At 35.8% G+C, this 27383-nt stretch overlaps 1 protein-coding gene across 1 annotated transcript; it reads right to left on the reverse strand.

The window, feature by feature from the left end:
- Positions 1 to 696: 696 nt before the first annotated feature.
- Positions 697 to 27024, reverse strand: LOC149769403 (uncharacterized; the record flags this gene model as incomplete). Its single annotated transcript, XM_089949905.1, has 7 exons — positions 26940 to 27024; positions 25965 to 26223; positions 22179 to 23013; positions 16045 to 16158; positions 6784 to 6939; positions 2503 to 2733; positions 697 to 826 (listed from the first exon to the last, which is right to left on the reverse strand). Coding segments are annotated over exons 2-7 (1481 nt in total), but the record flags the coding sequence as incomplete, so codon positions are not given.
- Between the last annotated feature and the right edge of the window lie 359 nt (positions 27025 to 27383).

Below are 27383 nucleotides of genomic sequence, written 5' to 3' on the forward strand. Positions count from 1 at the left end.
ACAACAACAACAACAACAACAACTAATCTCAATATTACTAGTCTCAATGTTATTTAGTCTCATTGTTACTAGTCTCAATGTTACTTGTCTTAATGGTACTAATCTCAATGTTATTAGTCTCAACGTTACTAGTCTCAATGGTAATAATCTCAATATTATTAGTCTCAGTGTTAATTAAGTCTCACTGTTATAGTCTCAATTTTATTAGTCTCAGTGTTACAAGTCTCAATATTAAAATTCTCAATGTTACTAGTCTCAGTATTACTAGTCTCTGTGTTACTAGTCTCAATATTATTAGTCTCTGTGTTACTAGTCTCAATATTATTAGTCTCTGTATTACTAGTCTCAATGCTACTAGTATCAATATTACCAGTCTAAATATTACTAATCTTAGTGTTACTAGTCTCAGTGTTACATGTCCTGCTGGCCAAGTTTTGCTAATTTCTCCTAACTGACAACATGACCTGCAAAAAGTCTCCACCTAACCACCCAAGCTCCACTCTTATGGTATGGATCAAAAGTATAAAACCACTGTGCACATAAAACCACCCTTATCATGTTCCAATGTTTGAAGTCTCTAGCAGTGAAGAAAGAGTTATAAAACATTACATGGATGGGCAGTATCACCTAATTGCCACTGTTTCTTCAAAAACTTAGAATAATAATGAATAGAAAAGGCATGCAGCATTTGGATACAATATCTTTCTGTTTACCTTGGACATGGTCAGCATGCTACCATAAGCAATTTTAATGACGGCCTCATCCCTGACTTTCCCGTACTGTGATGCCAGCTTTAGACTACAGTCATAGAATTTCTCACTGTCAGCTGAAATACAGATCATACATATGACATCAAATTGTTTGTTCTTTATTTCATACCTAAGACACTCATATTACATTGGTACAGAAAAGCCTTCCACAATGCAAACAATACCACACCACATTTCAAATGCATACACTTTGAGTCCTTTGTGCTGTAATTATATGTTTGTAAAAGTTTTTTTATTTTAATGTAAGGACTTTATTTTAATGTAAGGAATATGTGAAACAGCTCTTAAGTACTTATATTTAATATCACTATTTTTATGCATTCAATCCAGATGTTCACTCCGCAGACTATTCCATATCAAACACAACAAATTTCCATACCACACACCTTGGCTGGAACTATTTACCAAATGCATCTGAATTAAAATTAGTTAAGATAATAAATCAATTACGCTCATATGCTTAAAAAGGTAATCTGTGTAATTTAGGAAATTTATAGAAACATTTTAATAAAGTCTTTATTACCAATGAAAGTTTTAAGTATTGATTATCAATTAAAATTATTTCTCACAGAAGCCAAAGAAATGATTTCAATAATATGTGCATTCAAACTACATAGCAAAGTTAATATAATAATACTGTGGATGCTTTCATAAACATCAACACATGATATTTTTTCCATGCATGGACATCCACATCTGGTATTTTTCCATTCATGGACAGCCAGACATGATATTTTTCTGTGCATTTCACTGAAATTTAATGAATCTCAGTGTGCTCTGAATCTGATTTAAACTGTATAGTTCACCAGAAATGTATCCATAGAACATGGATGACTCCAGCAATATGGTGCAGTTGAAGTGGAATGGGTTTAATATGTATTGGCAAAGTTTTGAGTCAAACAAGGGTCATGACCAAGTTCATCCAAAAAAATGATTAAATCAAACTTGACCTAGGTCTTCTAAATAGGTTTAAATCCAATAAGTTCCTAAAAGGTTACTGAGCAGAAACAAAATCTGTGATGGACATGATGGATCTGATTTAACATTATGTGACATACAGACAGACATGGGTTATAGTATAAAAATGGTATGTAACTATTATAAAAAACATTCTGTTCTGCATTGAAACTAATAACTCACTGGATATGGCATAGATAATTTCAGCCTTATAGTCTCAATGTATTCATACACCGTATTAATTCCAGTCTGATAACCTCAAAGTATTCATATACCATATTAATTTCTGCCTCATAACCTCAGTGTATTCATACACCATATTATTTCCAGCCTCATAACCTCACTGTATTCATACACCATATTAATTCCAGTCTGATAACCTCAAAGTATTCATACACCATATTAATTTCTGCCTCATAACCTCAGTGTATTCATACACCATATTATTTCCAGCCTCATAACCTCAGTGTCTTCATACACCATATTAATTTCAGCCTGATAACCTTAATGTATTCATACTCCATAACTTGTTCTTTGACTCAACAAAACACCTAACTATGTAGTAGTGTTCTAAATGTATGTACGTGCATGTATGCCTTGACAACTGAGACATATTTTATTACTCAGTGTATTTATTCCTACATCATTTAAGATGCTTACTCCAAGCCTTGAAGTGCAAGTAGATTTCTTTAAAATGTTTGTTAGTTGCAGAGATTGGGTGAAAATTCAGGTCAGACCAGGATAGATGGAATATATGTACACAAAATACACATACCTGCCAGGAATTTTTCAATCAGTGATGAACAAGTTGATGATATCTGAATCATGAAGGGATATGTGTCTTCTTTGGTGTTCTCATGAATGGACAGAAGTCTGAGCAGTTTCTGAAGATTGGGGTACTCCAAACTGAATACAGCAAGTGCTTCTGTGTACTCCCTTGAGTCAATCTGTTTAGCTATCTTCTCCATCTCCTCCGTGAATATTTTGCAGTACTTTATCCGCACTCCTATAAATATTGTTTAACTTAAAAAAATACAGAAAAGCTAAAAGACATTTAAATAATTACTCACAAATACTACCAAGAGACCCTAGTGTGCTTGACATTTTGTAATAATGCCTTATTTGTATGCAAATGAACAAACTTATCCACGATTTTGATATGAAATCTTATCAGAAATACTTCCTCAATAATGGTAGCAATCTCAGCCAATCAGATGCCAGTATTCCTCATTAATATGTGTAGACGTCATTCATAATCAAACCAAAGATAAGCCACTATTCCTCTTTGGTTACTTTAATGCCAGAGTAGGTGCGAACCTTGAGTCATGGCCTACCTGCCTTGGACATCATGGCACTGGAAAGACCAACGAAAATGGTCAGAGACTATTGGAGCTGTGCACCTACCATGACCTGTGCATTACAAACACCTTCTTAAAGTGTAAGCCACAACACAAACTGTCATGGAAACACCCCCAGGTCTCATCACTGGCACCAGCTCAACTTGGTCATCACCATGTGCTTTGCCCTGAACAGTGTCCTCTCCACCAGAAGCTATCACAGAGCAGACTGCAACTATGACCATACCCTCATGAGCAGCAGGGTGCACCTACAGCCACACACTACACTGCTCAAAACCCAAAGGTCACCCTCACATCAACACTGCGCAGATGTCGGTCCCCTCCAAGGTGAAGAAGTATATATTTGCCCTGGACCAGGCTCTCCTGGACCTGCCAGAGCATGATGCCACAGCCAAGTGGAATGTTATGAAGGGTGCCATCTACAGCACAGCCATGTTCACGTTTGGCAAGAAGGAATGGTCTAGTCAGGACTGGTTAACGCATACCTTTCAAGGATGGAACCAATAATCAAAGACAAACGAAAAGCTTTCATAGCTTACAAAAAATGCCCCAATGAATGGATGCTTGCTGCCCTCAGAAGTGCTGGGCGCATCACCCAACACATTGCAAGACAGTGCACGTATGAGAACTGTCAGCAACTGTGTGAAGGAATCCAGCACAGCACCGAGTCTAGAAACATCCAAGGTATGTACAGTGGCATCAAGAAGGCTCTAGGCCCAACAGTGAAAAGGGTCACCCCCCCCCCCAAGAAATCTCTGAAAGAAGATCACAGACCATGAGCAACAGATGGCCAGATGGGTGGAGCACTACTCAGAGCTATACTCCTGAGAAATGTCAGTCACCGATGTGGCCCTTAGCAGCATAAAGAAACTGCCCACCATGAAGTAGCTTGACAAAGTGCCCACCTTAGAGGAGCTCCCTCCCAAACAACAATGCACCAGGAAGTGACAGCATCCCGCCTGAAGCCATCAAAAGTGGGAAACCAACACTGCTTCAGCCGCTGCATGAGCTGCTCAGCCTCGTTTGGGAGGAAGGAACAGTCCCCCAAGACATGCGCATGCCACCACTGTGACCCTTTACAAAAACAAGGGTGACCGCAGTGACTGTAACAATTACAGAGGGATCTTGCTCCTGAACATCATTGGCAAAGTGTACACCCACATCATCCTCAACTGGCTGCAGCTGCTGGTGGACCGTGTGGACCTGGTATCTCAGTGCAGCTTCAGAGCAGGCAGGTCAACAACAGACATGATCTGCCTCTGACAACTCCAAGAGAAGAGGAGAGAGCAAGGTCAGCCACTCTACATGATGTTCATCAACCTTACCAAGGCCTTCAACCTGGTCAGCAGGAAGGGCCTATTTGAACTTCTCAGTAAGACTGACTGCCCCCCAAAACTCAGCAGCCTGATAATCTCTTTCCATGCCGATATGAAGGGAACAGTCCTGTTTTAATGGATCCGCCTCAGACTTCTTCCCCATCAACAGCAGCATGTAGCAGGGCTGCGTGCTGGCACCGACCTTTTTTGGGATCATCTTCTACCTGTTCCTTTCTTACGCCTTCGACTCGACAACTGATAGCATATATCTGCACACCAGGTCCGACAGAAGGATGTTCAACCTGGCATGACTGCGCTCGAAGACCAAAGAGAGGTTGGTGCTCATCAGGGAGATGCTCTTTGCAGATAAACTGGCTCTTGTGATGCACACTGAGGTCTCCCAGTCCTCAAAAGACTGGGAGACCATTTCGTTGATGCCTGCAAACAGTTTGGGCTCACCATCAGCCTGAACAAAACAAACATCAATGTGCAAGATGCCACCACTGCCCAAAATTGACAGTGTCACCCTGGAAACAGTCAACAACTTTACTTACCTGGGGTCAACCATTAGTAATACTCTCTTGCTTAATGCAGAGCTGGACATAAGGCTTCTGAAAGCAAACACCATCATGGCATTACTAACAAAGAGGGTGTGGGAAAACACAGTGCTTACAGAGCACACCAAGATCAAAGTCTACCAGGCCTACTTTCCTCCACATCACCTGCATCAGTCCCAGCAGACATTTAAGTAACTTTGGGTACATCTTGTACACCATGCAGGGTATATACCAGCAGGCTCTGGGGTTGAGCTAGATTGTGCTTTTTTTACAACTCTTCTAGGTAGGCTCCCCTGCTTCTAAAGCACAAGAAGGTGGCTCTACAGACAGAATCCTAGGACACTCTTCCGGATAGATGATCTGTGAGGGTCAGAATGGCTTTGAGACTAGGCCTGTTCTGCTTCCACCCAGCTACACTCCAGAGTGCCACAGTGCACTTCTCCCAGCAAAGATGAAGCAAATCCACTCATGAATTACCTAAAGCCCCACCCTTACTCATAAATTACCTACAGCCCCATCTACTCATAAATTACCTACAGCCTGACGAATCCACTCATAAATTACCCACAGCCCACCCATCCACTCATAAATTACATACAGTCCCATCCACCCATTCATAAATTACCTACAGCCCCACCATCCACTCATAAATTACCTACAGCCCTACCCATCCACTCATAAATTACCTACAGCCCCACCCACCCACTCATAAATTACCTACAGCCACATCCATCCACTCATAAATTACTTATAGCCCCACCCACCTACTCATAAATTACATACAGCCCACCATTACACTCATTAATTACATACTGCCCACCATTACACTCATAAATTACATACAGCCCCATCCATACACACATAAATTACCTACAGCCCCACCCACCCATCCACTCAACTTACATACAGCCACACCCAATCACTCATAAATGACCTACAGCCTGACCAACCCACTCATAAATTACATGCAGCCCCACCCATCCATTCATAAATTACCTATAGCCCCACCCATCCATTCATAGATTACCTACAGCCCCACCCATCCACTCATAAATTACCTACAGCCCCACAAACCCACTCGTAAATTACCTACAGCCCCACCAATCCACTCATAAATTACATACAGCCCCATCCATCCACTCATAACTTACCTATAACCCTACCCATACACACATAAATTACATACAGCCCCACACATCCACTAAAAAATTACCTACAGCCCCACCCATCCACTCATAAATTACCTAAAGCCCCACCCATCCACACATAAATTACCTACAGCCCCACCCATCCACTCATAAATTACCTACAGCCTCACCCATCCACACATAAATTACCTACAGCCCCACCCATCCACTGATAAATTACCTACAGCCCTACCCCATCCATAAATTACTTATAATCCCACCCATCCACCCTACCAGTTGGTACTGGCATAAATGGTGATAAAGTCATTGTTGTCCTTTTGATTATCAAGTTTCGTCCACCTAAGAGTCTACTTAATACCAACAGGAGGGCTACCAAGAGAACATTGAACAAGTTATTAGAACTTTTTTGTAAAATCATCTTACTTAATTGTCTTTCATCTTTCATACACTAGTTTTTCATAAACTCTAGTTTTTGGTAGTCTGATTTTTTATACATTCTAGTTTTCACATGCCAACAATCCATACAAATTATAAGTATTTAATGAAATTATCATTTTTTAATCTAGAATAATTTGAACACTTGAAATTTTTATTATTACAGGGGTACAAAGTGTTACAGGCAATACAGTATCACAGTTAATTTAAAATAATAATATGTTTTACTGATGAAAGGTCACCTGGGAGATCTTTTATGATTACGTAGACAGCAAGGCAGTCTCTTAAGATGCCATGAATATCCAGTCGCTTTGTATCCGGATGATATGTCAACATGCTCCTCCTTTTCAGTGGAACAAGCACTTCACTCTTGGTTACTGCTATGCTGTGATGCTCATCTGTTCAACAAAACAAAGTCTCATAGGAGGATTTTATCTTGGTTTGTATCTACTGATATGCCTAAATACAAAAATCAATGGAACCTGTAAAATCTTGGCATATCAGTGACACATAACAACATTAATCACCACCAAGTCAAATAGTTATACATAGGGTACAATTCCAATTACTTTCATCATTAATTACTACCATGTCAAATATTCAATAATACATGGGGGGGGGGGGGCAATTCCAATTACTTGCAGCATTAATTATTACCAAGTCAATTATTCAGTTATACATAGGCTACAATTCTAATTACTTACAGCATTAATTATGATAAAGTCAATTATTCAATTATACATGGAGATACAATTCCAATTAATTACTTACAGCATTAATTATGATGAAGTCAATTATTCAATTATATATGGAGGTACAATTCCAATTATTAATACAGTATTAATGATGATGCCAGTTATTCAGTTTTACATAGGATACAATTCCAATTACTTACAGCATTAATTACCACCTAATCAACTATTCAGTTACACATAGGGGTACAATTCCAATTACTTACAGCATTAATTACCACCTAATCAACTATTCAGTTACACATAGGGGTACAATTCCAATTACTTACAGCATTAATTACCACCAAATCAACTATTCAGTTACACATAGGGGTACAATTCTAATTACTTACAGCATTAATTACCACCAAATCAGCTATTCAGTTACACATAGGGGTACAATTCCAATTACTTACAGCATTAATTACCACCTAATCAACTATTCAGTTACACATAGGGGTACAATTCCAATTACTTACAGCATTAATTACCACCAAATCAACTATTCAGTTACACATAGGGGTACAATTCCAATTACTTACAGCATTAATTACCACCTAATCAACTATTCAGTTACACATAGGGGTACAATTCCAATTACTTACAGCATTAATTACCACCAAATCAACTATTCAGTTACACATAGGGGTACAATTCTAATTACTTACAGCATTAATTACCACCAAATCAGCTATTCAGTTACACATAGGGGTACAATTCCAATTACTTACAGCATTAATTACCACCTAATCAACTATTCAGTTACACATAGGGGTACAATTCCAATTACTTACAGCATTAATTACCACCAAATCAACTATTCAGTTACACATAGGGGTACAATTCCAATTACTTACAGCATTAATTACCACCTAATCAACTATGCAGTTACACATAGGGGTACAATTCCAATTACACTGCTCCCTCGATAAGTCGTGCCCGGATAACTCGCGATCCCGCTTATAACGCGGTGTCCGTCTTGGCTCCCGATTTTTTCCAGAGAAAATGTATTTAAAATATCTTTAAAATATGCTGAACATGAAAAAATTATGATAAGAATTGATAAATTAAACCCTGATACATTGCTCGTTTTATCATCGAAAATGGTGATTAATGCCCGTAAAAATATAATCCATATTTTGAAATTTGCAAGTTCCAAACAAGAATTAATTTCAGAGATCTCGAAAACGCTTAATTACTCGTACTTGGACGCCAATTTTTGATCTGGGACACAGAAAATCACTGAGGCGGGAGTCCTCCGTACGCATGTAATAGGTGCGCGGGAAAATTCAAAGATTTGCTGGTCCTGTTTCAGCCACCTGCTTTGTGGGAAAATGTGTTGATCAGTTAACTGTGCTGATATTTACAATGACTGAAAGACTCTTTGATGTACTGTTGCCATTTTATAAGAGTACATTAAAAAAAAAAAAAAGAACGTGATGCAACAGCTAGGAGGCTAGTTCATAGGCTTTGACTAGCAGCCGAGTGAGAAAATGTACTGATATTTAGTGATTGACTTCAGAGGCAGAAAGACCCAGTTTTAAAATCCTAGCGAAACCTCTGTTTAAAGATATCATATATTATGTAAGTTTTTATGATAAATAATTGCCAGTATACTGTAAATAAACAGTCTGGTGAAATAGCGATCAATGAAAACTTCTGGTAAATGCTAACAGGTGGCAACAGAGAATGAAATGAACACCAATTAAACGTCTTCCTGTGTGAAAGTCACGTTCTAATCCTTTAATTCCGTTTCAGTGTAAACATTATAATCACAATATATTCTGTTCATTGAAAACATGAAAAGAGTCAATCAACCGTCACATCGAAACCTGTGAGTACTTCTGTGAGAACCTAATTACATGTACATGCCGGCTTTGCATTAAAAAAAAAATCGATTACAAGAGACCTCGGGTGCTGGATTAAGGATCTTGGAGCTGCCTTTGACATAAAGCAAAACAGTAACAGAGACAACGACGATGATAGTGACTTCGAATGTTTCAGTGAAACTGATGTCATTAATGCCGAGGCTGTTTGGGAGAAATTCGTACAGACTCATGGTCCTGAGATGGGCATTTCTCTTGATGATATGGAGGAGTGGATTTGTGCTGACAATGATTGCCCCACAGCTGAATACATGTCAGATGAAACTATAATTATTTCTATAGCGAACAAATTTGCAGCAGAAGACGATTCTAACTGGAGTAACACAAGTGTTGAAAGTGATGCAGACGCAGATGTTGCACCCTCCACCCCTCTGCACAGGAAGCTATCAAATATGTTGATATTGCCATAAGATGGCTGGAGACCAAAAATGTTGACTACGTAAAGCTCATGCAGTTGAGAAATCTGAGGGATTTTGCTCGGCGGCAGAGAAACCAAGGAGGAACACACACACACAAATAACTGATTTTTCAAAAAGTGAATTGATATTTGTCAAGCGTGGCACAAACGGCAAGTATTAACTTGTTCTAATTTACGTTGTTTTAAATTTATAGACCAATTAAATACGTCTGTACTGATTAACCCTTTTTTTTGTTTCCATTTTACTTCTATCACATTCAAAAATATTTATCTATGTATCGTCCGATCGACACTGTTTCTCAAAAAGAGTCAATCTTTTGTATATAAAAAAACGTCTAATTTGGATCAAACAATAAAACTACAATGTATCCAATTCAACATAAAAATTAGTGACGTAGTACACAATGTGTGAAGCGGTACACATGTTAAGTGAATGGAAACCACGTGGAATAATGTTTTTGATGATCACCTCAATATACTGTAATTTATCCTGAAATTAATGTTGTCTTATGAGGAAATAATAAAGTACACCGTTATGAAGAGATATTTATTAACATTTAATCTCAGAACGATTATAAGTGAGTATTCAACAGTATAATCTGCCTACCCCCCCCCTTATTTCTTCATTATGTCGTCAATCACTTTATTGGTTTTGGGCTTATTTTATAGGTCCCTCGATAACTCGCGCCTCACTTATAGTGCAGTCGATGTTTCTGGACCCCGATGTGTGCGAGTTATCGAGGGAGTGGTGTACTTACAGCATTAATTACCACCTAATCAACTATTCAGTTACACATAGGGGTACAATTCTAATTACTTACAGCATTAATTACCACCAAATCAACTATTCAGTTACACATAGGGGTACAATTCCAATTATTAATACAGTATTAATGATGGTGCCAGTTATTCAGTTTTACATAGGATACAATTCCAATTACTTACAGCATTAATTACCACCTAATCAACTATGCAGTTACACATAGGGGTACAATTCCAATTACTTACAGCATTAATTACCGCCAAATAAAACTATTCAGTTACACATAGGGGTACAATTCCAATTACTATAGCATTAATTTTCATCCAGTCAATTATTCAGAAACACATAGGGATACATTACTAATTACTCATAGCATTAAGTACCATCTAGTCAGTTATAGTTATACACTAGTACACTTCTGATTACTCATAGTATTAATTACCATCTAGTCAATTATTCAGTTATACATAGGGGTACAATTCCAGTTAACTTCATGCTTTGGTTGCATCTCTTCATACCATGCTATAACATGAAATAGCGCTTAATTATAAGTATTAACAAGGAATCAAATTAAGATTATGATAAATATGACAGCAATGTTCATGTTGCAAATTTACTTTTAATACTGTAGCATCAAAATTGCCATAAACCATAGACTGGAGTTTAATACATGCTTAGTTTTCATATCTTCATACTTTTCTTCACAAAACCCCCCCACAAAACCCCCACAAAAAACCTCAAACTGGGACAAGATCTACTTGTCAAGGCCACCCTTGAGCTTGGACAATGGGGACATTTTTTTAGCTTACAAAAGACAAAATGTATGTAAAACTTCATCAACTTTTCCAAGACCCAACCATGGAAACTTGTACATCCAAAGAAGCTCAATGATGGATGAAATATAGGCCAAAGTGACCTACTTTTGGCAGACTGGTTTCGAAGTCACTCAGGTGCATGCTGCACAAAACTGTGAATAATAGTGGGCTTCAAACTGACAAAAGACATAGAAGATAAAAGCATTAAATATAGGTAATAGCAACCTAAATATAATGGGAAGGTGTTATACACACCAAAACACACTGATATATCAATTTACATGATTTTGTTGGCAAAAGTACCCAAGAAACTGACCAAAACTTAAAGTCAATGATGAATGAAGTCTGGGTCAAACTGACTAATTTTTTGTGATTTGATATTTTACCTAACAAGATGTATCCTTCCACAAAACTGCATGATAGTACATCAAAAACTGAATGAAAACCTTAACCACAGTCAGAGAAGTGTGAAATATAGGTCACACTGACCTGCTTTGGTAAAGTGGTATTGTACACATCAGGATGTATCCACGTACAAAGTACCATGACATTGTAGACAACTATATTTGAGAAAATGATAATACTACTGAACTGCAAAACATTTTTATTCAGACCACCTTTTATTTAGGTAAAAAGTAAATATCATTAACACTGAGTTTAATCTAAATCTTTAACACTGGGTGTGGATGGATGTATGTATGGACATGTACAGATACCAAAGTGAGTGCTATGTTGAACTTCCACCAAGGTAGCCTAGACAATAAACAAATAAAAACTTCAAAGTTAATCTCAAGCTAAATATGGTATAATTGTACAAGACACTGAAAAGGGGCTAACAGTCAAATGTTATGGGTAATATACCTGAATAGCTAATAACAGTCAAATGTTATAGGTAATATACCTGAATAGCTATTAACAGTCAAATGTTATGGGTAATATACTTGAATACTTATTAACAGTCAAATGTTATGGGTAATATATCTGAATAGCTATTAATAGTCAAATGCTATGGGTAATATACCTGAATAGCTAATAACAGTCAAATGGTATGGGTAAAAAACCTGAATAGCTAATTACAGTCAAATGTTATGGTTAATATATTTGAATAGCTAATGACAGTCAAATGTTATGGGTAATATACCTTAATAGCTAATGACAGTCAAATGTTATAGGTAATATACATGAATAGCTAATAACAGTCAAATGTTATAGGTAATATATCTGAATAGCTAATAACAGTCAAATGTTATAGGTAATATACCTGAATAGCTAATAACAGAAATGTTACAGGTAATGTACCTGAATAGCTAATAAGAGTCAAATGTTATAGGTAATATATCTGAATAGCTAATAACAGTCAAATGTTATAGGTAATATACCTGAATAGCTAATAACAGTGAAATGTTACAGGTAATGTACCTGAATAGCTAATAACAGTCAAATGTTATAGGTAATATATCTGAATAGCTAATAACAGTCAAATGTTATAGGTAATATACCTGAATAACTAAGAATGAGAACAGCAATCTTTAAATTTGGCATCATAATATTTGTATTCTTGATGCTATGGTGTTGTATTTTAGTGTTTAATGCCATTTCTCAGCACAAGCTAGGTTATACATGGCAGCCAGTATAACTGGTGAAGAAGAACCAAGGAAGCCCTGGTAAGAACCACCAACCCATGGGAAGCTACTGGCAAGCTTTCTCACATACCCATATTGGCTGAGACTGAGACTTGAATTCATGTGAACTGAGTGAGATGGCAGTGATCTATAATGGCAAGCTCTCTGGACCACTTGGCCACCTGGGTCTCCAATGCACTGAATTAAAATGACTGACTAGTATATAAGGAATTCCTCAATATGGTAACTGAGGACTGTGTATATGTGTGTTCCCAGGGGTTGAGAAGTAACAAGGGTCCTGATTCCATCTTTCATTTGATGACTGGATATTAATGTTAGAAAAACTATTAGCTTCAAGTAAAACATTTTGCTGCAAGGGTTATGATTTTCATTATAAAATATTAATGCTAAGCATATTTCAGAAAATAGTGTGTGTGTGTGTGTGTTGTGGGGTTTAAGCCATTTTTCAGCACACAATAGGCTATACATGGCAGCCAGTATTAACGGTGAAGGAAGAAGACAGGAAAATCCCGGAAAGAACCCCTGACCCATGAGAAGCTACTGGCAAGCTTTCTCACATACCCACATTGGCCGAATCCATGACTCGAACCCACGCAGACAGAGGTGAGATGGCAGCGATCTGTAACAGAGACTGCTTTAGACCAAACGGCCACTCAGGGCCCCTGTGTGTGTGTGTGTGTGTGTGTGTGTGTATGCATGCATGTACGTACGTACATATGTATGTTTGTATGTATGCATGTATGTAGCATTTAATTGTTTTCGTTTTATGCTAACTGAATAAATAAATAATGTTATTGACTTATGTAATTTAAGAATATTGATAATTCCTAATGAAATACTGACTTCTAAATGTTTGGTAAATGCTGTGCTAATTCTATTACCCACATAATTTAAAATTCTACATTACCCACATAATTTAAAATTCTATTTTACCCACATAATTTAAAATTCTATTACCCACATAATTTAAAATTCTACTTTTCCCACATAATGTAAAATTCTATTACCCACATAATTTAAAATTCTACTTTTCCCACAGAATGTAAAATTCTATTTTACACACATAACGTAAAATTCTATTTTACACATAATGTAAAAATCTATTTTACCCACATAATTTAAAAATCTATTTTACCCGTATAATTTAAAATTCTATTTTAACCACATAATTTAAAATTCTATTTTACACATATAATTTTAAATCAATAACTTTTTCACTACAAGACTCATTATAATCAACTAGAATAACTTATCCTCCAGTAATTTTATTTCTGATTATCAAACTCATTGCTCATTTGAAAAACAACTATTTCACACTATCAATATCTAGCAGCAGGTGCTTGTTTTACACATGATTGCTCTTATTCATTTTCTATCACTGATTTTCCTATCATTATGTGTTATCAATAAAAACGACTATGATGTTTCATGAGGTGGGGCCCCGGGTGGCTGAGTGGTCTAAAGCGCACAGCATAAGGAATCTCTGCCATCTCACCTCTGTCTGCGTGGGTTCAAGTCTCAGATTCAGCCAATGTGGGTATGCGAGACAGCTTGCCAGTAGCTTCTTGTGGGTTGGTGGTTCTTTCTAGAGTTTTCCCGGGTTCTTCAACCATCTATACTGGCCACCATGTATAGCCTATCTTGTGCTGAAAAATGGTGTTAAACCCTACAACAACAGCAATCATCATGAGAGGTAGTGCTACTGGGAATGTGTGAGTGTATGCAATATTAGTGTTATATGTTAATAAATGCTATATTATTTGTATAAGTTATGCTGTGAGTCTTAATTTAGTCTTCATTCCTTGAGTGACTGTCGCCTGTCCTAAGCATTCACCCTTCCCTATCTCAAGTAGCTGACTGAGTGTTGGGGAGTTTGTGACACAAAATTTGCAGTAATTAAAATACTAGCTATTTAATCTTCCAATCGAAACAATGAAAACCATTCATATGGTCTAGAGTTTTCCTTGGTAGGTTGCCTGGTGCACAAGTGATGCTGTTACTGTAAAATTTTAAAAAAGACATAGAAATTGTGGCAAGAATTAGTCCCCAGGTGATAGAAAATAAAATCTTTTTATGTAACATAATTATACTATATTTGGTGACATGAAAGTCCGTAATCAGACAATATATCTCTTGAAAATGCTTTGTCAATTTATAATTCTTTCACTGTTGTATAATTCCTCAAATAAGATGTATTTTGGAGATGCAATGTCAATTCCATAGCATCTGCCTATTTTTCAATAAACTATTTCATCTCTATCAAATAAATGCAAATTCATTTATCTCATAGGTATAAATTTTCATGGTTTTACACACAAAATGTTTTACTTATTAGCACTTAAATTTACTGATTTAAGAGCATGTGTGATTGGGATTTTTAATGTAGCTTTAACAAATTTTCAGTCATATCGCTACGATGTCTGAAGTGTGGCAGTTTATAGGCCGTATAGCACTGGGGCATCATGCTGCAGACATGTAGCATGATGTCCCACCCAGACACATTATACTGATACCAGGCTGACCAGTCCTAACACTAAACTATTAATGCTGAGCACCTTGCGAGGCAGCTGTTAGTACCATTTTTAGAAGTTTTTGGTATGACTCAGCCGGGGGTCAAACCCATGACCTCATATTTCAAGGTGGATGATCTAACCATTAGGCCACCGGAGCGGTTTATGGATTTAAGAACGTGGTCCTATTGTTGCCATGGACTTATGAAGGAGGTCCTATTGTTGTCATGGATTTATGAAGGAGGTCCTATTGTTGCCATGGACTTAGGAAGGAGGTCTTATTGTTGAATGGATTTATGAAGGAGGTCCTATTGTTGTCATTGATTTAGGAAGGAGGTCCTATTGTTGCCATGGATTAAGTAAATGTTCAAATACAGAATTATGTCCAGTGAATTTTTAAAAAAATTGTTCAGGTATGCTAAACAATTTCATATTTTTTATAGCATACAGAAAGAGCACTGATATCGTAAATGAAATGAAACAAAAGTGTGAAATGATTTATACGTGTACAAATAAAATAAGAGTAAATAATCAATTATAATTACTAAATAGTTAACCTACCAATTAAGACCACATATCATACTGCACAAAAGTGATTTTCATTTAGAGATGGCAAGATTTCAATGGATAAGTTAGCTCTTTTACAATGTAAATGGGAAAGACTGAGCATGGCAACTACTAGATAGTGGTCTCATTTAAAGGGTGGTTGAAATAATTGAGTGTCTTTACTCTAGTACCTAATATTTCTGTTGCCTGTTTTGCACTAAATGTGCCTGGTATGAAGCCAAGAACCGCCAATCGCTGCTGGAAAACAACTGTCAACTTTAGCAGGAATTCACTATACAAGTCCTCTGGAATAAAAGACAGAACAATCGAATACACAATCAAGTGTACAAACGAAGTGCAGTGAACACTGAGCACCATACACATTGGGATGTATAAACTGTATTCAGATAACTAGTCATTATCATATATATATATATGTATGAGAATGAGATGGACATTGACAACTAATTAAACTCAAAGAGATGGTAATGTTACTGTTGAGCAAAAATTACTATACTCTTGTGATATGTCTGGCAAAACATGCTTACATCCAATGCATGATCTATCCAAAATTATGAAAATTATATGTTGTGTGGCATGTGTTTGAGAAAAATTCCTTTGTAATGCCAGCTATCAATATCTGGCCTGGTGAGATCTCCCTGTTTAGATCCTGTAGTGCCTGAGTAATGACAGCAATAAACGAAATGGTTTTAGATTCAAGCCTACTACTGCAAACCATGATTGTATACATAAACATCTTTTCAAGAAATTGTTTTCTTCAGCTAATGTTTATGGCCAATGAGAAACCTTCAGTTTTTTAAATGCAGTTCTTTAATATTCCACCACAAATAGGGTGGACCCACAGCTCATATAATATAGCCACCCTTTGTGCACAGGTGAGCTCTGAATGTAGGTTCACTGTTCAAAAATTAAACCTTGAACAAATAACATGCACCAAAATATTATTATTATTATTATTAGTAGTAGTAAAACAATTGGCAATATTTTATATTTAAAGAATTCACCATATCCAATTTATCATTAATACATTCTAATGGAAACAGATTTCATTCATACATTCATTGAAATTTTTCAGTGTACTTTACATGCAGTATTATGTTTTTGCTTATACATATGGTAATTAGGCATCAAGATCAGCTGCTTGTATCTTGCAACTCACGTGTGAACTGCCTCAGAGGTAACAGACCTAGCCCATAAATAGAAAAAGACAATCCAGTGAATGTCATGTGACCTTTGTTCAAAGACATTTTGTCCTCAGTTCTGAGTTATTGCAAACTTGACATTTTAAAGCAACAGAATATCTCATATGAAAAAGTGATTGGTCCAATATCAGTTAAAAAGAGTAACCTAATGATTCAATGCCTGTTAACATTTTCATCTCCTACATGGACTGATATTTAATGAAGAACTTGTATATACTCCATGACAATTTGTTTTCCTTTGACCAGAATGCTAAAGGATCAATATAGATTTTATACATACTATTTTATTACTTTAGGGTTTTCTTTCACCTACAATAATAACAGTCCATCTCTCATACAGAAGTGAGCATTGTTTATAAGCTGAATTGCACTTTTCACATTATAAATATACGAAATATATGAAAGAACATACCATGAATCCCATTACAATATATAGAAAGAACATACCCTGAGTCCCATTACAATATATAGAAAGAACATCCCATGAGTCCCATTACAATATATAGAAAGAACATCCAATGAGTCCCATTACAATATATAGAAAGAACATCCCATGAGTCCCATTACAATATATAGAAAGAACACCCAATGAGTCCCATTACAAGATATAGAAAGAACATCCAATGAGTCCCATTACAATATATAGAAAGAACATCCAATGAGTCCTATTACAATATATAGAAAGAACATCCCATGAGTCCCATTACAATATATAGAAAGAACATCCCATAGGTCCCATTACAATATATAGAAAGAACGATCCATGAGCACCATTATAATATATAGAAAGAACATCCCATGAGTCCCATTACAATATATAGAAAGAACATCCCATGAGTCCCATTACAATATATAGAAAGAACATCCCATGGGTCCCATTACAATATATAGAAAGAACGACCCATGAGCACCATTATAATATATAGAAAGAACATCCCATGAGTCCCATTACAATATATAGAAAGAACATCCCATGAGTCCCATTACAATATATAGAAAGAACATCCCATGAGTCCCATTACAATATATAGAAAGAACATCCCATGAGTCCCATTACAATATATAGAAAGAACATCCAATGAGTCCCATTACAAGATATAGAAAGAAAACCCCATGAGTCCCATTACAATATACAGAAAGAACATCCAATGAGTCCCATTACAATATATAGAAAGAACATCCCATGAGTCCCATTACAATATATAGAAAGAACATCCCATGAGTCCCATTACAATATATAGAAAGAACATCCCATGAGTCCCATTACAATATATAGAAAGAACATCCCATGAGTCCCATTACAATATATAGAAAGAACATACCATGAGTCCTATTACAATATATAGATAGAACATCCCATGAGTCCTATTACAATATATAGATAGAACATCCCATGAGTCCCATTACAATATATAGAAAGAACATCCCATGAGTCCCATTACAATATATAGAAAGAACATCCCATGAGTCCCATTACAATATACAGAAAGAACATCCCATGAGTCCTATGACAATATATAGAAAGAACATCCCATGAGTCCCATTACAATATATAGAAAGAACATACCATGAGTCCTATTACAATATATAGATAGAACATCCCATGAGTCCTATTACAATATATAGAAAGAACATCCCATGAGTCCCATTACAATATATAGAAAGAACATACCATGAGTCCTATTACAATATATAGATAGAACATCCCATGAGTCCCATTACAATATATAGAAAGAACATACCATGAGTCCTATTACAATATATAGATAGAACATACCATGAGTCCTATTACAATATATAGAAAGAACATCCCATGAGCCCCCATTACAATATATGGAAAGAACATACCATGGTCTTGAGCCCTATTATGTCAAAAGAATGTACCATGGTCTTGATCCCTAAAGATCTCAAATGTCAAATGTGTTGAAAAACTAGATCAAGTATATGGTAAAATTACCTCTAATATTCCTTTATGATGATAACATACACTGTGGTCATCAGTACACATGACCTGTCTGTTTTGGGATGGTAGGAGGTGAGGGTACAAGACTGACAATTTACCTCAAATATTGATTCCCACAATGTAGAAAGTATTAATCTTGAAGTCAATATGATGATTTCCTTGCCATTGTGAAAAATATGTGCAACAACTATACCAGTAATGTTTTAATCTAAGTTGGTGATAAGTTGTGCATAAACTGAATGCCATAACCTTAGTTGGTATACTTTTAAACATAAACTGAATGTCATAACCTTAGCTAATATACTTTTATACTTAAATTGAATTTCATAACCTTAGTTGGTGATACTGTTGTACAAGAATTTGTTCAGAAAAGGAATTAAAATTGTTGTACATACTATTTAAACCATACAATTATTTAAATTGTAACACACCTTAAAAGTTACTATATAATATCATAAATATGTGTTACATTGTGTTACTATATATCATAATTATGTGTTACTATATAATATCATAAATATGTGTTACTTTATAATATCATAAATATGTGTTACTATATAATATCATAAATATGTGTTACTATATCACAAATATGTGTTACTATATAATATCATAAACATGTGTTACTATATAATATCATAAATATGTGTTACTATATAATATAAATATGTGTTAAATTGTTGTTTTCATTATGACCCATACCATTCACATCCCTTTAATTAAAACACATTTGAAAACATGCATGCCATGATACAGCTGACATGAGGCAAATTTTCTACAGATGGGATATTACCCCAATGGAATGATTATTACTTCTATGGATTGGATATTACCACAATGGATAGGATATTATCTCTATGGATAGAATATTATCCTAATGGATGGGATATATTACCCCTATAGATTGGATATTAGTTATATCGTTGGGATATCATCCCTATGGATAGGTTATTAACTTTATGGATAGGTTATTACCCAAATGGTAAGGATATTATCCCTACAGACTGGATATTAGCTATTTGGATTTGATATTATCCCTATGGATGGGTTATTACATCTATATATAGGATATTACCCTAATGGCTGGGATATTACCTCTGTACATGGGATATTACCTCAGTGGATGGGATATTAATTCTGTGGATGAAACATTACTCCATGGATAGGAGTGTGGATGGGATATTACTTCTATTGATGAGATAGCACCCATATGGATGTTGTATTATCTCAACAGATGGGATATTACATTTATGGATAAAACATTACCTCCATGGATAGAACACTGCTGCTATATATAGAATATTACCTCTGTAGATGGGACATTAACCTGATGGACGAGATATTACCTCTATGAAAAGGATATTACCTTTATGGATGGGATATTACCCTCAAGGATAGGATATTATCTCTATGGATATAATATTACCCTAATGGATAGAATATTGCCCTATATACTGGATATTAGCTATGTGGATGGGATATTATCCTTATGGATAGTTTATTACATCTATGGAGATGATATTACCCCAATGGATGAGATATTACATCTGTACATGGGATACTATCTCAACAGATGAGATATTATCTATGTGGATGGAATATTTCCCCATGGATAGAAGTGTACCTCTATGGATGGGATACAATATCCACTTGGATGAGATATTACTTTTATTGATGGGATAGCACCCATATGGATGGTATATTATCTCTACAGATGGGACATTACCTTCCCTGATAACATATTACCTCCATTGATAGGACACTGCTGCTATGGGTGGAATATTAGCTTTGTGGGTGGGACATTAACCCTATGGATCAGATATTACCTCAATGGATGGGATATTACCCCTATGGATGGAATATCACCTCCATGAATAGGATATATTACCTCTATGGATGGGATATTACCCCCATGGACATGATATTATCTATATGGATAGACTATTACCCAAATGGATGGGATATTATCCCTATCAATTGGATATTAACTATGTGGATGGGAAATTATCCCTAGGGATGGGTTATTACATCTATGGATAGGATATTACCTGAATGGATGGGATATTACCCCTATGGATGGGTTATTACATCTATGGATAGGATATTACCCTAATGGATGGGATATTACCATAATGGATGGGATATTACCCCTATAGATTGACATTAGCTATTAGGATGGGATATTATCCTTATATATAGGTTATTACATTTATGGAGAGGATGTTTCCTCTACCACAACTCTTAAATGTCAAAGTTCCCATTTTATTGTTACTCATAGTTTTGAGATATCAAAGGCTTTAACCATCTGCTGAATTATACATAGATTATAACAAGTATAATAATAATTTGTTTTAAATTTATATAGTACTCATGTAATATTAAGTTAAAGAAAGTGAAATGTTTATTGCATGTGATTTCAATCCCCACTGCCACCTTGCTGTTAGCATCATCATCAGCATCAGCATAAATAAACTGGGGTGAATGGAATGGGATAATGTTCCACTGACTGGGTAAGAATTCCATAATCAAAAATTGATCCAATAATTAGCTGGGATTACAGTTCTATCTGAAACCATTCTGATGCCTTCTCTTGCCTGAAGCCTGCAAAGCAGAAAACTATAAGGAAATCCTCTTAAGCTCAAAACTTACTATGTGTAATTTATAGCAAGAAATGAATTTTTAAAGATACATTAGGAGTCTGAAACTTTAATATTTAGGATTCAGCATACTTTATGAAATGCTTCAAATTATTTCGTTTTGATAACTCAAGCCATGTCCTCTTAGAAAACATAACTGATCACAAATATATAAACACCAGTTGATTCTTGAATGGCTTGGTTAACCACTTTAATGTGTTCCCTTTCACTTTAGCACATGGTGTATGACTCATGTAATTAACAGAATAGCTTTTGTGAATATTTTTTGCTGTGGGGAAGTCAACTGAAATTATCAAACAAGTCTGGAGTTACTGGTCATAATCTGCAATAGAAAAGTGGTCTTAGTTCCAAGACTGTGAGACACAGAAATTCAGAAGCAACACATTTTTTATTCAGATCTTTTATCCTTATGGTTGAGTCATCTCAGTATTGAACTGATCATTAGACAATGTTTTACTATATGCATTACCGTGTTATATTACCTATTCTATCCTCCTTAGGGTAACTTTCATTACTCAAGGCCTTCATCCTGCATTCAGTAAGGGACTCCACAAAATCCAATGGCTCTTGGAAGCCCTCTTGAGTCAAATTGGATCCCACAATAATCAGGGCCAGGGGAAGGCCACAGCAGAGATTAACAATTTTCTCAGTACAGTCGTGTGAGCACATCTCAGGAGCGACTGAGGTTAGAAGTTGTGTGGAATCTTCCTGAGACATTGGCTTAAGTTCGCATTTGTAAAATACCTTCTTTGTCTGTGCAAACAGCAATTGTGTGGTGGATGTAATAAAGATTCTCACATTGGTACACGATGATACAAGATCAACACAGAGCTTCTGCAATTCGTCTTTCATTGTACATTTTTCCTTTGTGTCAAAAAATATCTCATATGTTTTTTCTGCATTTTCAAAGATGAAAACATATAAGAGATCCCTATTACTAACAATATATTCCACACAAGTGTCAAAATGTTTTTTAGTGTTTGAGAGATTTACTCCTTGAGGTAAAATCCCTAAGCTTGCACAAAGCTGGGTGTAAAGGATTTCTTTGTTGTCAATAAATTTCAAATCCATCTGAAAAACTGACAATTTCTTTACATTTAAACCCTGTAATACTGATGATTGAATCTCACAATATTTTCTCTTCAGGAATTCTCTAACAGTTCTTGACTTGCCCACTGATCGTAGTCCATATACACCAAATATTAAATGATTTTCTTTCCATGCATTTTCCAGCTCTGCCAAAACATCCTGTCTTCCCACAAAATGAAATTCTCCTGGGAAATCAAGGCAGCGATCTATTGGCTCCATGAAAACATTCTGAAAATAGAGTTTAATTAGGTTTGTCAGTTTACAAAAATTTGAACCTTTACAGCAGCTTAACCTTGGGAAACAACTTTGCCATAACCTTGACCCAATTTTTTTTTGTCAACATACCACTCTTTGAACCTTCCATTACTCTCATGAAACCTTATCCGTACACATCTGATTCACAACATTTTCTGTAAACCAAAATAGTTTCATGAGAATTTACAATGTTTGCAAACTAATTTGCAAACTGATTTGCCAAAATGTTATTTGCTTTAAGGATGACAAAATTAACCAGAGGCATGTTGTTAGTTAATAAAATGTGAAATTAATTTGCTGTGGATATTTTGATTTCTGGTTCCAGACAGTTTCTCACTTTTCTGCAATACTGTATATTGTGTAGATAGTGAGATGTTTAAGATCTACTATGTCAATGGAAGTCTTATACTTTGGTTGAGTCCTTTATCATTAGCCTGATGAGCTGAGAAATTTAGTCAGACACTGTTTGACTGCTCAAGAGTAGACATCTCTTTAGAAGCTGATCTGAACTACAAGGTAATTTGTGTTAGGAATTAGTAATAGGCCTGAATATGGCTCACTTAAGTAATATTCAGTTTAGTAAATTTTAAAATTTGAGAACTGATCAAGCAATTGGTAATTTTGTAATGTTATGGTTAGCAAGTAACTGTTGTATACTTCCTAATAGTTGTTTTAGTAGAGATGTGCAACAGAAAAAATGTATTTGTTTCTGACAGGTACCTAGTGTTTTGGATAGCTCATCTATTTAAAACATTATTCTGTCCCATGAAATAACTTCAGAGTGAACCCTGTGACAAAGTACAAGGTATTTGGTGGAAGAGTGGGATAAGGCCCCTTTAGGACCTGTGAGAAAACCATGACTGAAAAATCTTGTCTTGTGGCACATCTCAAATTGACAGTGAATTGCTGGCATATCTCAAATTGACAGTGAATTGCTGGTATATCTCAAATAGTGAATTGCTGGCAAAAAATCCTATGATCACCAACTCTCAAAATCCAGACAGAAACTAACTGTAGAGTGTGATATAGGACAATCTGACACGAATCAGAGATAGTATCCATGATGGATGGTGCCTGAAGAACAAATACATCAACAATGCTGATGCATTATATGAACTTTTAATACTGAGCCTTGACCATGGTTTTGATGCTAGATTCCCAGTGTTGTACAGAACACACCTTTAAACGATGTATGAGAATACAATTCCTTAACTTCAAATGACTTCAAAGTAATTGCATGGAAATGAATATGTGATGGACAGACAGATAATGGAAGGGCTGATGGAAATACGGATACTATGTCCCCTGTCGACAAAAAGGTGAAACTCTAAACAAAACTATCGTAAGTTGTTTTAAAATGAAGCTACAAACCAAATTTGGTTTCAATCCATGAAGAAGTTCAAATAGTTACTGGGCAGAAATGATTTATGCAGAGCAGAAATGTTTCATGCAAAACAGGTGATACAGACCTATGTGTAATATGACAAGAAGCCAGGTATCAGCTCAGGTATTAACATGTTATATATTCACATTCAAAAAACAGGGGACATAGTATTATTATTATTATTATAAAAAGTATATTTCTCATGTCTGATAAGTGTTGAAGACATATCTATAATACCATTTTTTTAAAAATTTGATAACTGAGCTAGGTGGGAATATATTCAAGCTTTTTTAACTCTAACATTTATTACAGGACAAGAAACTAAATAACATCATTAAAGCTAAAATATTTGCCAATGCATAGGTATTATAATGACCACTGCGATCATACTGAAAAAGTCAGGTTTTCTGGAATCACTAGAATCACTAGAATTTAACTTTATGCTGTGAACTGACAGATTATTTAGATCTGGAAACAATATCATTGATACAGAAACCTATCACTTCTCATTACTCATGCATTTGTTAGACTGTATAGAAATAGCCATGTTTTTGCAAGTGTATTCATGGCTTGAAAATAACATTTTTCTCTACTATACACATTTTCAAATTTTAATATGTTCAGCTGGCAAAAATTTACTATTTTCAATGTTCACTAGTGTATGTTGCATTTTCTATATAAAATATCACAAGCAAGGAATTTATAGTTCATTGTTTTCAGCTAGCAATTCACTGGCATATCAGAACTGGAGCTAGCAAAAGGCTAGCTTGCTAGCAATTCACTGGCATATCAGAACTGGACCTAGCAAAAGGCTAGCTGGCTAGCAATTCACTGGCATATCAGAACTGGAGCTAGCAAAAGGCTAGCTTGCTAGCAATTCACTGGCATATCAGAACTGGGCCTAGCAAAAGGCTAGCTGGCTAGCAATTCACTGGCATATCAGAACTGGAGCTAGCAAAAGGCTAGCTTGCTAGCAATTCACTGGCATATCAGAACTGGAGCTAGCAAAAGGCTAGCTGGCTAGCAATTCACTGGCATATCAGAACTGGAGCTAGCAAAAGGCTAGCTTGCTAGCAATTCACTGGCATATCAGAACTGGACCTAGCAAAAGGCTAGCTTGCTAGCAATTCACTGGTATATAAGAACTGGAGAGAGCAAAAGGCTAGGTTGCTAGCATAAAATTTTATCAGTGTCATATTTTACAGTTGTTTTATTACACAATATTGGATTGGACACATGTAACTCATTTAGGTCCTTTTCAAAAACATACAAGAAATGCAATCATGATGTCATTCACTTGGTCTATTCTAAAATGAACATTTTGGCAGAAAATTCTACCCTTCATTTCAAAAGAAGGGGGAATTTCTAAATAAAAGACTTGATGATGGTATAAAGGGCTTGAAAATATGTTTTGTAATTTTAGCACATTTGATTCATTTTTCAGTGTGAATCTGAAACATTAACATTATTCCCACATCCTAGAATAAACATGGCATTATTTTTTTTATAAAAAAGCAGCTTGAACATATTTGAAATTTACATTTAGAAAAGACATAAAATTTCAAGCCGAACTGCTCCAGTGGCCTAGTGGTCAGAGATTCCGCCTCGGATGTGGGAGGTCGTGGGTTCGATCCCTGGCCGAGTTGTACCAAAGACTTACAAAATGGTTCTAACAGCTGCCTCGCTTGGCACTCAGCATTAAGAGAAGTTAGTGTTAGGACTGGTCGGCCTGGTGTCAGGATAATGTGACTGGGTGGTACATCATGCTCCAGTGCTAGACATCACTCTAAACTGCCACACTGCAGACATCATAGCAACATGAATGAAAAATTGTTAGAGCTATATTAAAAATCCAAGTCACACACACACACACACACACACATTTCAAGCCAAAAAAAACATACATTAATGTATAATTAAGCAAATGAATAATTAATGAGAGATAGTGGAGGGAGAGAAGGAGAGTGAGAGAGAGGGCTTTCACTGGTTACAGCCACTATACTATAGTCAATTCATTTATCTGACACATTTAGTACTTAAAATATATAATTATAGGACATACAAAGTATGGATGGTGGTAATCTTGAATGTGCGTCATTAATTTTTGCTTCTGTTCCAATTCATTGAATACATATGTTGACTGCTCATGTACAAACATTATTTAGTTTCTAAATGCTAGTCACCGTTTCTGTTACAAATGGAGACTGAAGGACTATAATGGTTTTGTGTAGTATTGGCACTTCCTCCCATTTGTTTGTACCCCCTTACTGATTCTAAAAATAAAAGACATAGAGGACATGAAAAATGCACAAAACTTTGTCACTTCATTTCCCAATATATAATTTCTATGACTGAATCTATGTTTTCAAGCAACTGATGTGATGTAGTTCACTATCTTTGATAATCTAAATTTTGGAGCTACATCTCTTTGAACACATGTATAGAGGAGTTCATCCTTTTATTTGTTCAATTTAAAAAAAAAAAGAAAGAAATATTAAAAGCAGGCATTGCAAACATTGAATCAGACGACACAGTTTGTACTGATATGGACTGTTCACAAGAGGAGAGTGAGCAGTCAGCTTGTTTACACCGAGTTCTTCCGTTTGGTTTGAAACATCAATAAGTTGACAGTATTTGGGACTCCTTGGCGACCATCGTGTGAGTAATTATAAATTAATACACGAAACAAAGTTTTGTGCGTTTATTATATACCAGATGCGTTTCCTTTTAAAAATCAGTTGGGGCGGGGGACAGGTTTCGACACACGGGAGGCACAGGCACTTGATTCTGTGGAAACTAATGTGTACATTCACCATGTTATATGGTGAGTGTACACATTAGTTTCCACAGAATCAAGTGCCTGTGACGGGAGGCGGTGACCGAAACCGAAAGTAGTATCATTACTATCACTTAGAGTATTAAGTTAAAGTAACTACTGTATCATATAGTATCATATAGT

The sequence above is a fragment of the Sinohyriopsis cumingii genome, unplaced genomic scaffold (genome assembly GCF_028554795.1).
Source record: "Sinohyriopsis cumingii isolate HCF-2022 unplaced genomic scaffold, ASM2855479v2 utg003819l, whole genome shotgun sequence".
Lineage (NCBI taxonomy): Eukaryota > Metazoa > Mollusca > Bivalvia > Unionida > Unionidae > Sinohyriopsis > Sinohyriopsis cumingii.